Below are 12,984 nucleotides of genomic sequence, written 5' to 3'. Positions count from 1 at the left end.
GGGTGATAGATGATTGAAATTTCATATCTATGTTTGGCTCTATGATTGCATTCAGTATTTATTGTATTCTGAACTTGTATTAATTGCATTAGTGGTAGTAAGTGTTTGTGTCTACCTTCCCATGGACTGCAGATGGAAATTAGGTTGTAATTTTTAATGTTTTTCTACATAGTCCCTTACAAACAAATTCATTTAACTAAACTGATGTAATGAGGTGGTAAATAAGCAACCTGCATCTTCCATATCAAATCAGCCATCAGCAGACTGTGACACTGCCAAAAATCTCTGGCTCCACCTGATGGACATTTTAGGGAAATACACTCTCTGGCTTCAGGCCATGACATTGTCAGGTTTGAAAGGGGATCTATTTAAGTAAAACGGAATATTTTTATAGAATAATTGGAATTAAATCACTGAATATGAATAAATATATGTTTTTATGCCACTTTCCTTTGTTATCTTAAGTCAGTATAAAGTTGGAGGCTTTTTACTGTCAGTTCAATAAATGTTCTCAAGCTGTTTTGGTAGTTCCTGATCTCAACCATGGGTATCAAAACTAACAACAGTAAACAAACATAATACAGCACAGAAGCTCTCCAACATGGCCAAGCTGAATCTACATCTCTGACACTGTTTATTATATTACCTAACCACTGTGGGCAGGGAGTTTCTCTCAAGCATTATTTGTGGGTGGCTGCGTTCAACAGCCTCCAATATCACCACAATGTCCTGTACCATGCATGAGCAACAAATTCCAAACTAATGTTACATGAATAAAATCAGGAGCAGTCACTATAAACTGTTTAGCTGTAGTCTTGTTGAGTTTGACTAAATCCCCAAAATACACCCACAGTCTTATTAGAAGCAACCACACAGCTACCATGAAACACTTTTTATGTAAAAAACCATCCATGTTTATTAGGATTAGGGTTTTCCAGAAGAAAAAGACAACTTGAAACTGAATAAAACTTCAATCTACACACAAATGGCACAAAGTAACACAATGGTGACCAAGAATAAGAATATCGTTCCGTTTTACTGGCAAAAATGAAAATGTTGAAAAAGAGGAAAAAGATCTTCCTTGACTTCTGTAACTTGTAGTCTCTGTTTCAGGTCACAAAATATCATAAAAGAAAAACAACTGCTGGAGGACAAAAATAAAAATCAATATCTGTATTTTGTAGAATAATCCTTTGGAGACACCACCAGACCTCTTCCTTTTCTTGCTCCTCGGTACACTGTTTCAACAATGTCTATCATCTCCTGCTTGTCCTCCATTGTCCAGTTGATCTTGTTGTTATTACCGGTGCCCAAATCAATCATGATGTGTTTGTTCCTGGAAAAAAAAAAAAACAATATAAAGTTCTGAAGTACATAAGTTTATATAAGTTTCTTGCAGGACAAACAGACACATATCATCTTTCCATATATATACACACACACACACACACACACACACACACACATATATATATATATATATATATACACATATACATATGTCTTAATACATGACTAGAGGAGATCTTTAAGTAACATTATATTGATATTTTGAAATCCAGACATTGAGTGCCTTACCTGAAAAAGAACATGACGGTGCAGGGGTCGTACAACTCGTACATCTTGTTGAAGTCAGGCACTTCTGTGATGTCCACCAGGTAAATGACCGCAAAATTCTTTACCTGTCAGGACGTACATAGGTAGAATATTAATACAACAGTAAACCGCCATGGTCGCATTATTAACAGCAAAGCATTCAACATTACAGGCAGAACAAGAGAGAACAGACAGTTCTGAGATTAAACTAAACATTTCTCTAGGAGTATTGTTGTTTTTGTTTTGTTTTTTACAAATGACTAGCTGCTTTGCCAGTTAACAGTATCATGCATGTAATAAATTGTGTTCTTTACATGAAGTTTGAACTGTCTCTCTGATAAACTACAGTAAAAAAAAAGTTAAATTTAAGATACTAACAGAAGCTGAAGCTTAAAAAAAGAATATAGGCTGAATCTATAGGAAATAATTGCAATGCTTCAGCTTAACGCTTTAATAGCTTTGGGCTGCATGTCCTGAAAACGGTTTACAAATTGCTGATAGAGTAGTTTACCCCAGCATAACATCCTGTAATGGGAATCTTGGTTGAAAATCAGCAATACACTGCCAAGAGCAGTGAACACTGATAGAAATAGTAATGAACCTTCACAGACAGTACCAATCTGCACTAGACAAAAAAAAAATCTACAGCATCCCAGAAAATGACCAAAATCCATGATTTTGAGCTGAGGACGAGTCAAACCATAAACAGTAATGCTCCTGTTGGTTCTAGATGTGTGGATTTTACAGGGAAACATTTCAATGTGGAGTGTTATTATAGTTATTTGGAAGTGTAGAATAAACTTGCTGTTGCAAATATAAAATGTTGAATGCTAAATAAATCATTTAGCATTCAACATTTAATGCAACGGATAAATAAATTTACCCCAGCTAACAAAGGATAATCAAGGATATTAATAATGTATAACTCCCAGTGGAGTTTTAATAGTGCAGGTGTCCATACTGTTTAGACTAATGGAGTTACTGTGTGTCAGTAACAAACAGTAACTTCTATATTACAGCCTGCAATCACCATCTGATTCATTTTTCCATCTCCACTGATATGAAACGAGACTGTTGGCTGGAAGAGGAGCTGAAATTAACACTCTCCTATTTTCTGGGCTACACTTTGGGAAAACATGTGATAATACATTTGTTTAGTGCACAAAAAAAACTGAATTTTTTACTGAAATCTGAATTAGAAACATCTTGTTTGGGTTCTTCTGTTGCTGTTCACGTCTGACCTAATATTGTTAGAATTAATCTGAGCGTGTTACTTCGGCCTCATATTTATTTATAAGTACAATGTTCTCTCTATGTAAAGTCTTTATGTATTTGCCACATCAGACCAGCAGGTAATACTACTGAGCATGTTCAGACAACAGGGTGCTGATGTTACAACACACACTGTTTATACGGGCTGTATCAGACACAAATCAAACCTTTTCAGCGATGCTGTAGAGAACTTCGTCCATTTTCATGCATGTCGGGTCCCAGTCGTGTCCAAAGCGGATCACGAGGACTCGGTCCTCCTCAGACAGGATGGCTTGGTCGACCTGCCAGCCATTGTGGAGATGTGGTAGCATGTACGACATCTTGATCCTAAGTTGTCGATTCCCAAGCTGAAACAGCACACACATTACATTAGTTTCTCATAACCCGAGAGGCAGTGGGAGTTACATTTCATTAACATCCAGTAAAATCTGGATTTCTGCTTATAGTTTAGCAATGGCTGTATTATAGAGAAGGTACTGTTAGCCTGCGGACACTGGAGTTAGCCAACTTAGCAGCTGTAAGTTAGCCAAGAAAAACTCTAGATACAAGGGAAAAGAATGAAACCTTACACACTAGGAATTACAAGTATTTGTTGGTATACGCTTACCTTAAAATACAGGTGATGTGTATTAACGTTATATGGAGAAATAACAGTGTAGTTTGTTTAATTGACGCCAAATTAAGGCGAGAACCCGTTGACTGCCGCTGCTGTGAAGCTTTCCGTAAATGTTACGTTACGTTGCCGTCGGTCTACGGTTGCTGTACGTACGACGTCATCAAAGCCGCATCAATGTGGACGCTACGTGTTTACGTCATGTGTATACCTGTATGTTATGTATGACATTAAGTTTGTTTTTTAAATGTGATTGAAATATTCAAAAATAAAAAAGAATGATAAAACATTAATGTTAGGGGACATTTCAAACTCTTAATCAATGAGAAGTCAGTCAAATAGATACAATTAAATAGTCCTAAGTGAATACAACATTTTACACTAAATTATTTTTATGATTTTATTACGAACTGGAGAATTTCTTTGGATCCTTTACTCCCTCAGTATACATTGTTTTAAAAAGTTAAACGAGTCTCGGATTGACAAGAATCAAAGCCTATTATGGAACAATTTAAAACACCTCACAAAACCAAGGTTGCCTTTATGTAAGATGGAATGATTTGTTTTTGACTTATTGTACGTACAGTGTGTATTTAAAATTCAACATTTCTACTATCAATACAATGGCTAAAACAAAGCACATATATTAGATAAATTAGTCCCTTTAGTGTTATCAATCATCTAACTCTCAGCAAGAAAGCCATATTTCCCAAAATGTCAAACCATTCATTTAAATAATTATTAATTAATTACGTTTTTTTCACCCTTTATTTAAGTTGTTCTGGCTCTTGAGACACATTTCACACGTTGTGCAGAGGTATATTTTCAGTTATTCTGATAATTACAAAGTTTAAAAATGGTCAATAAACACTTTGTTACTGCCTAAGATTTTTTTGTTAGTTTGTCGCCTGTTTGATTTGGTTTGTTATAATTTCTCTTACACACTGCGTTCTGGCGTTAATAGTGAAAATCTAGCAACTGCAGCTGTTTACCCCTGTTTTCAGTCTTTGTGCTAAGCTAAGCTAACCACTGGATGGCAGTAGCTTCATGTTTACTGTATAAACATGAAAGAGGTATCAATCCTCTCATCTACTCTTGGCAGGAAAGCGAATAAGCTTATTTCTCAAAATGTCAAACTCTGTTAAAACATCAGGTTACCCTTTGGAAGTTGTGACGCTTTTCACCTGGTTTCACCTTTAGTGAAGTTAACTCTCTTTTACGCCCCTCTCTGGTGTGGTCCTAATTTAGATACATGCAATATGGTAAATATGAGGAAGTTAATTTCAGATGATAAAAGTTGTCCTTCAAATGCTGTCTTTTCCTGAAGTCTTTCTCATTTTCTATTAGAAAAATATCTTCTGTGACATTTACACATTTCTGTGACTAAATACTGTATAGTCAGAGAAATGCAGAGGTATTATCTCTGCAACACCTTAAGTAAACTAAGAGCTGACATTTCCTCAGACTGCTCATTTTGCAACAAACAGAAGGAACACTTAATCCATGTCCCTGCATGCCCACTTCTAGAGACGTACTTCATTGCCTTCTCTTGGCTGTTAAAACTTTCAGCTGTCTTGTTTTTGGATTGTGATAGTGTACACTCTTTAATAGATGATTCCATTGCTCTGTGCTTTCCTGGGAAGTTTCACATCCAAGTGTCTGTGGTATAATTTACATTACATTTAAATATGAAGTACGTTTTTAAAAAACTTTATTTTTTTTGCTCATTTCCCTTCCTCATCTTACTCTTGTCTGCAGCCATCTTAGACATAAAAATGATTCTCTCATACAATGAATTAAATGTCAGGGATGACTCATTTCCGTTAGATAGATAAAGTACATAAATGAAGCTTTTACATGAAAATATTTAGTCTGTTTGCAGGAAAGTGACAAGACAAAACATTTATTGTTGTGCAATTCATTACAGTACAAATAGAAAGTACAATGAACACAGGTTCAAAGGTTATAAGAAAACTTTCCAGTCTATGACATAGCAGCATATTATGGCACTCCTTAGAGAGCATGAATCATTGGATATGTCTTAGCCTATCTTTAATTCCACTACTAAACTACACAATCACATTACTGTGGTTCTCAATGGCCAGGCGATTAAAAAAGTCAGATAATAGCCAATTTCACAATAGAACGAAGATCTATTTCCTAACTAGCATCAACACTGTAATCATCCCTTAAAGCTGATATAATTCTGTATGGCTGTTTTTCACATTGCACAACATCAGCCTCCAGTCCTCTGATCAAGTCTCTGAACAGTTATGTTGGTTATTCAAGTCCTCAGCTATAAAACCACACCCTGTTCAGCAAAAACAGTTCAGCTCAGATCCCAGGTTGTATAAACCCACTTAGGCCAGTAGGTGGCATAATGAATATTCACATATTTTTCTGGAGACAAAATAACTCCATCAGTGGTTCTTTGAACGTCCCACGGCGTCTAGACAAACTTATTCCACAGTCCATTGATACTGAGAAAAATCCTGTATACAAAAATGTCTTACAATCCCTGAGGAGCGCTGATGCTCGGCTGGAACAGACAGTGTTGGGATGAGGTGCTGGTACAGTAGACTGAAACTGTACTCGTGCAGCTCCTAATCAGCGGGATGCTCCGGACATGAGCGATTCACCTCAAACCACTCGTCTATACACCTGGAACAGGAAGAGGAGGGCAACAGGGAATGTTTTTTCTTGTGATGGAAGGAAACTGAAAAAATAGCTAAATTAAATAGCTCACTAATCACAATAAAACAAATATTCATTAGTTTTTCAATAAATTAGGTATAGATGGAATCTTTTCAAAAAGATGACTTTCTCTCTCTAATTATCTGGATGGCAGTGTGTTTGGTTTCTCAAAGTGTTTCATTCACCAACTGACCTTATTATAATGCATCTCTGATTGGATGGATTATCTAGCTTCTATGTGTACATATGGAACTGTTTGTTCATACACCTGATGAAGGTCATGCTGACAGTTAAATGAGAGGATCAATATCACTCTCACTCCACTATGAGTCTGTTAAAGGTCCACTGTGTAACATTTAGAAGGATCTATTGGCAGAAAGACATTTAATATTCATAACAACAAATTTTCATTAGTGTATAAATCACCTGAAAATAAGAATCGTGTTTTTGTTACTTTAGAATGAGACGTTTTTATCTAACAAGGGAGCAGGTCCTTGTCCACCATGTTTCTACAGAAGCCCAGAATGGGCAAACCAAAACCAAACACTGGCTCTAGATTTCTTGTTTTCTGCAGGTTTTGCAGCCACCGTAGTTTCTCCTACACACTTGAAAGGCGAGGGTGAGGCGAGCTGGTTGCAATCTCCAATCTCACCGCTAGATGCAGTAGGTTAGCTTAGCGCAAAAACTAGAAATGGGGAAACAGCTAGCCTGGCTCTGTCTAGAGGTAACAAAACCTGCCTACTAGCACCTCTAAAGCCAGTTCTGTTCATTATGTGACTTTTTTTGTGTGACAGAACTCACTGTTTCCCTCTTGTTTTCAGTCATTGTGCTAAGCTAAACTTACTGGATATTGGTGGTAGTGTAAATACATGAGAGTGTTATCAATCATCTAACTCTCAGCAAGAAAGCCATATTTCCCAAAATGTCAAACCATTCATTTATATAATTATTAATTAATTAAGTTTTTTTCACCCTTTATTTAAGTTGTTCTGGCTCTTGAGACACATTTCACATGTTGTGCAGGTTGTGAGGTATATTTTCAGTTATTCTGATAATTACAAAGTTTAAAAATGGTCAATAAACACTTTGTTTCTGCCTAAGATTTTTTTGTTAGTTTGTCGCCTGTTTGATTTGGTTTGTTATAATTTCTCTTACACACTGCGTTCTGGCGTTAATAGTGAAAATCTAGCAACTGCAGCTGTTTACCCCTGTTTTCAGTCTTTGTGCTAAGCTAAGCTAACCACTGGATGGCAGTAGCTTCATGTTTACTGTATAAACATGAAAGAGGTATCAATCCTCTCATCTACTCTTGGGAGGAAAGCGAATAAGCTTATTTCTCAAAATGTCAAACTGTTAAAACATCAGGTTACCCTTTGGAAGTTGTGACGCTTTTCACCTGGTGCATTTAATGAATTTGTCAAACTATTTCCAACTACAGTCTGTTTATTTATGTGCGTTTGTGTGTGTTAGTTACCCTTTATGGTAGATACAGAGGCAGGGCAGCCTGGCAATGGTGTCTCCCTGCTCCAGCTCTTCTAAACAGATGGCACATTCCCCAGAGTCTCTGGACAGGATGTCCTCTGAGAAAGACAATATGGACAGACAAACTGAGAAAAGAGCCGCCTCACACCGAATCATGCATCAGATGTGCAGTTCAGTCACTGAATCCTGCATAACCATCTGTTTAACCTTTGGTACCTGTAGTCATCTGTGCCCAGATGGGAACTGGTATTCCTCTACAGTGTGCAAAGTGGGTAAATCTCCAGTGGGAACAGGTTGTGCTTTGTGGAATGTAGTTTTAGTTTTTGTTATAATTTTATTTGTATAATAGTTTGATGATAATCTTTTAATGACAGGGAGAAAATTGAGTCTAATGAACCTGAGATAAGATAATGATACGTGTTCCTCTTATGTCACATATTTACCTGCATATTCAGGCCCTAGTGTCAATACCTGAGGCGAAGGAGTAACTAAGACTGTTTGTAGCTTTTCATGTGCACATATTAAATTGAATCCTGCAGGAGAGGAAAGACAGAATCATTCAAATGTACTTTGAAAATATTTGCATGAGTTAGATAAATAATAAAGCGATACTTGTATAGGTTTTACACATCTGTATGCCTGTGATGAGCTAAGACACAATGTGCAGTCTATGAGTCGCATATGTGCTGTGTATTTATCAGTAACATGCATGCTGCTGTGGGTGTGTGCCAGCTGGAAACTGTGTGTGTGTGCATGTCTCTGCACATGCATCAACTATAAAACATGAGGAGTAATCTACTCGTTTGCATACATGCAACACTGTCTAGTTTGGGATGTCTTTACTTGCAGGAAGCGTGTGTAGTGACACCTGTGTGTCTACAAACAAGACGTGTTTGCCTTTTCCTGTGTGTGCTCATGTATGTGTGTGCGCACAACACAGAAGCTCACATACAGGTAGTCTGCACTCATATGGGTGGCTGTGTAAATGTGCAGTTGCATCACATAGCTGCATTTGCTTTGATCGTTTCATGCTGCGCTGTACTGTGTCTAGTACAGGTGCATTTCTGCTGATAACGAGTTTTTGAAAAAAACATTTGTCTATCTAAGAATAATTTCATGCAAGAACTCTTTCATTAGCATGACTCAGTTGTAGAAACAATATGGCATACAATTTCGACTGAGGAACTGATGACAGAGGGACTGGTGGAATGTAAATATGTTCATTTTTGTACTGCATTTAAGTACAGTTGTGTGGTACTTGTACTTGATTACTATCATTCTACTGCTATGTTTGCAGAGAATAATACTGCATTACATTTATTTGACAGCTATAGTTAATAGTTAGTTACCTTGCAGAATAAGATTTTGCATACAAAACCTATAATAATCTTAAAAAATATTATCCATTATTATTGATTGAACTACCCAACAGTAAATAAAGTTGTTAAAATGGGTTCGTGTCAACCACTTACACCATTAAAATACATACAAATGACTCACTAAAGCATAACCTGTGTCGAGGGGTTGCAAGTAGACACTGATTTGTTTTAAGGGGTCGCAAGCAAAAAAGGTTGGGAGCTGGGTAATATTTAATGACATAACGACATATAAAGAGCCATTTTTTAGTATAAGGAGTTTTTTTATGCATTATTTGTACTTGTAATTAAATATTATCACATAGTGGTACTGCCACTTTTATTTTAGTAAATTATCTGAATACTGGATATTTGTTGTCTGGTCTCAGCCATCTGATGCACCCGCATTGGCCTTTGAACCAAAATGAACATGTAAAACTGAGGAATAACTGATGTACCAAATACCAAATCCTATAACTTAAAAATCTCCCATGCCCTCTTGTACTTTCACCCCTGAGTCCTTACTGTTGTAGGTGAGGCGCGTTTTGCTGAAACACATGAGCAAGTGCTTCTCTATTTCATCCGATGCCATAAACTTGGAGCAAACAGGGCAGTGGAAGCCTGGGAAGAAAACACAAAGACAAGAACATGAGGACCCAGATGTGCAAACGACTGTCTCATACCTTTTTATTGACATGTACACAACAGAGGGCGTGGGACAGTGTGCATGAGTTGATCTTACACAGTCCTACTTGACCTAACCCTGCATGCACTGTCTGCTGTAAACAATCTGTTACAATCTGCTCACCTGATCTATAGGTTGCTCATTACAAACTAACTGTAAACACATCCTCAAGACAGGATGCCTTAATATTTATTGCACTGCATGTGTGAATTAAATAAGTAAGTTATGAATTCATAATGTAACCCACATACCCAGTGCATCTTCTCCGCTGCACAAAGATTAATTGGCCAGGTGCTGCTCGGCCTGAGATAAGCTAACCTCCTGTTTAACATTATTAACACCTCAGGCAAGAAAAGGACTACAAAAGCATCAATAATAATTATATTAATTATCTCTGTGTCTGGTGTGAACTTCATGTTTGTGTTATGTGCTTGAAAGGGAGGTGAAGGAGATGGGGAAAAAAACCTGTGGAGGCCTGCAGGGTCACAATCACATAGACCTGATGAACAAAGGCTATTGATGGTTATTTATGATTAGACTTCCTCGTCTATGCCGGTAATTAGAAGGGGGAAAGGCCAAAATTAATTTTTATTGACCACGTTATAAAAGATGAGGAACTTGGAGCATGCGTCATTTACAACAACTCCAGCAGCAATTCAGGAAACGCTATAAAATGTTTGATTTTATTGTTGAGGAGCTTTTCTTTTCCAGTGACACGGACGTTAGAGCACCGTAACAATCCTGTCATATTAGTTTGAGTCCTGTTTCCTTGTGGACAGGTCTGGAGACAACCCACCAGTTGAGAAGCAGCTAGATTTGCGGATTCAGGAAGTTTGTGTGCATATGTGTGCGTGTGTGTGTATGTGTGCGTCAGGCAATGTGTAACCAGCAGGAAGCTCTTATCTGCTGACCTACATAATGCACTCTTCCCTCTCAGCAGGAGTGAAAAACAAGCCAGTTTTGCAAGACAGAGGAGAGGCACAAAAAAAAGCAGACGGCGGTGCAGTACTGTAGAGCCACCTGTGGCTAAAATAAAAGAGCAGAAGTGCTAAACAAAGGGCTCAGTCACCACACTGCTTTTACCATGTGCCAGGTATCACATGTCAAATGGAAAAAAACTAAGCAACTTTGACAGCAACTGTAATGTATACAGCTTATGAAATCTTGTAGGACTGTGGTAAACATATGGTATCCTGCATGAACCAACATGTTGACTCTAAGCTCACACTGTACTATAAACACAGTGTGAAGACCAGAAATATTACAGTTATGCCATATGAGATTAAAGAAATGCCCCTTAGGTAAGATAAAGAACAATGCACTAAACACAGCAAACACACTATGAAAATGACAAAATAATAATAATAATAATAATAAAGAATCAAAATAGCATAATGCACCACAGTGTCTCTACTCTCTACTGAGTAACACAGACAAAGTGTACTTCAGGAACAATAAGAAAATCAGGAGATTATAACTGAGCAATAACATTATGAATGTGACTGCCTTCTGTCCAGATGTTTTATGGAGTAGCTGTTATCAGTCTGCAGTGGTCCATGCGTTACAATCTTACCTCCCAGCAGGTGAGGCGACAGGTGAGCCGGTAGGGACCCTATAAGCAGCCTGTGGCCCTCAGGAGGCAGCTGTACTTCGTCGTCACCATCCGTGCCATCGAGGCTCTGATTGAGTACATGTGACCCTGATCTGCCACCGGCCGGTATACTGCGCCCGGAGCTGGTTGGCCCTCCACCAGTGTACCTGATCCGGGGGCCATCTGGTCCATTGGTGTACCTAAACCCCGCAATCCTTTCCCCTGCGCTGGAGTTTCCAGACGGGAGATCGGAGCTGGAATAAGCCCGAGTTCTGCCATCAAATACTGGGCTGCTCTGTTTGGCCCCCATGCTGCCTCGGGCTTACCTTCTCAGGTTTTGTGTGCGCGTGGAAGTTTTTAGCCACGACACATGGTTACAGTGAGTTCTGAGGAACTGACACTAACAAAGGAAACAAAGCCTGACACATGAACAACAATAGAGGCAAGGCGATTCAACATCTTAAAGTTTCATGGTGCGCCCTGTGCGTAAAGTGCGCACTCACTGACGCATAACTTAATTTCCAAATGGTTGGTTTTTTTTCTTGGCAGAGCCCTTCCCTTTTTTTCAACAATGGAAAAAGAGAAAAGATCAAATCTCTTCAGTTGTAAGTCTTCAGTCCCTCCGCTTCAGACGAGCACGTTAGCGCAAGTGTTGACCCCACAGCCCATCTGGTTCAAGTTTGTTTTTGTGCTCAACTGTGGCCGTCTGGAAAGAAAAATAAAAGCAGAGCTTGCCCTCCTCCCCTCTGTGAGGCAGCTCTTTCAAACTACCCGAAGTTCACCAGGATAAGATGAATTTACCTTCAAAGTAAAAGCGACAAACACACACTTGTCTGGACGTTACCAGGATATATAATTAAATACCGTGTGCTGATATATATAAAATATATCGGTACATTATGCTGTGGCCTATACCCGTTACTCTCCCTGCCTTTGCAGTTGGCAACTAATCCACGATTGTACTCAAGTACTGTATTTAAGTACAATTCCATTTCATGCTACTTTTTATTTCTACTCCACTACAAATCATTGTATAAGCTCTTCATATGTTTTTTTTTTTATGTATTTGCATCCTTAATTTGTAATGTAACTAAAGGTGAAGTAAAAAGTACAATATTTCCTGCTAAATGCTGTAGAGTGTAAGTAGAAAATTGTATGAACAGAAAATGACAAGTACATCGAATGTGTACAGAAGTTCAGTACTTGAGTAAATGTACACATTCTATGACTGACAACAATGAATGTGTACTCAACACTGAGTACTTTTACTTTTACTGAAGTAAATGATCTGAACACAACTGAGCTATAGATGTATAGCACTGCCCTTATCATTTATGATTTTTAGTTGCTTATATTGTCTTAAATATATGCAATTTGATAAGCACTTTGAGTGACATTTAATGTATGAAAAGTCTACAAGTTAAGTTTATTGCCATGTTATTCCCCTTATAATTTAATTATTTGCTGTCACTTGGGTCAAATGTATAATTGGATGATTGCCTATAAGCTCTTTCCTTAATCCATCTTAATGTGACATACAACAACACACTGTGAGATTAGAGATAACAGGATAGGCCGAGGGTGGCTGTCAACAAATATTTTCTCTTCCCTGTGATATCACTTTCCTTAAGTGCTTATAAGCAAATGTAATTGGTTGAAATTGGTGGTGTGTATTGAGAGAAGTCAGTTCATCCAA

General features: G+C 37.9%; 2 protein-coding genes across 4 annotated transcripts; both read right to left on the bottom strand.

The window, feature by feature from the left end:
- Positions 1-887: 887 nt before the first annotated feature.
- On the bottom strand, positions 888-3,630 carry txnl4a (thioredoxin-like 4A). The gene is made up of 4 exons (XM_051390212.1): positions 3,476-3,630; positions 3,036-3,215; positions 1,579-1,682; positions 888-1,336 (listed from the first exon to the last, which is right to left on the bottom strand). The coding sequence occupies exons 2-4, from the start codon at positions 3,186-3,188 to the stop codon at positions 1,165-1,167; spliced, it is 429 nt and encodes a 142-aa protein (XP_051246172.1). The 5' UTR covers positions 3,189-3,215; positions 3,476-3,630; the 3' UTR covers positions 888-1,164.
- A 538-nt stretch (positions 3,631-4,168) lies between these two features.
- Positions 4,169-12,045, bottom strand: LOC127357776 (E3 ubiquitin-protein ligase ZNRF2). 3 transcript variants are annotated; one of them, XR_007882309.1, is made up of 5 exons: positions 11,271-12,045; positions 9,538-9,633; positions 8,101-8,190; positions 7,572-7,755; positions 4,169-4,665 (listed from the first exon to the last, which is right to left on the bottom strand). XR_007882309.1 is itself a non-coding variant. In XM_051390210.1 (5 exons), exons 1-5 carry the CDS (start codon positions 11,596-11,598, stop codon positions 6,085-6,087), a joined length of 678 nt encoding a protein of 225 aa, XP_051246170.1. In that variant the 5' UTR covers positions 11,599-12,043; the 3' UTR covers positions 5,369-6,084. The 3 variants fall into 3 exon arrangements, 2 of the variants coding, with proteins under 2 accessions (XP_051246170.1, XP_051246171.1); XM_051390210.1 differs by lacking the exon at positions 4,169-4,665 and adding an exon at positions 5,369-6,142 and having other exon boundaries at positions 7,650-7,755; positions 11,271-12,043; XM_051390211.1 differs by lacking the exons at positions 4,169-4,665; positions 8,101-8,190 and adding an exon at positions 5,369-6,142 and having other exon boundaries at positions 7,650-7,755; positions 11,271-12,039.
- Positions 12,046-12,984: the final 939 nt, after the last annotated feature.

The sequence above is a fragment of the Dicentrarchus labrax genome, unplaced genomic scaffold (assembly GCF_905237075.1).
Source record: "Dicentrarchus labrax unplaced genomic scaffold, dlabrax2021, whole genome shotgun sequence".
Lineage (NCBI taxonomy): Eukaryota > Metazoa > Chordata > Actinopteri > Moronidae > Dicentrarchus > Dicentrarchus labrax.
This window is presented reverse-complemented; position numbering and strand designations above follow the sequence as displayed.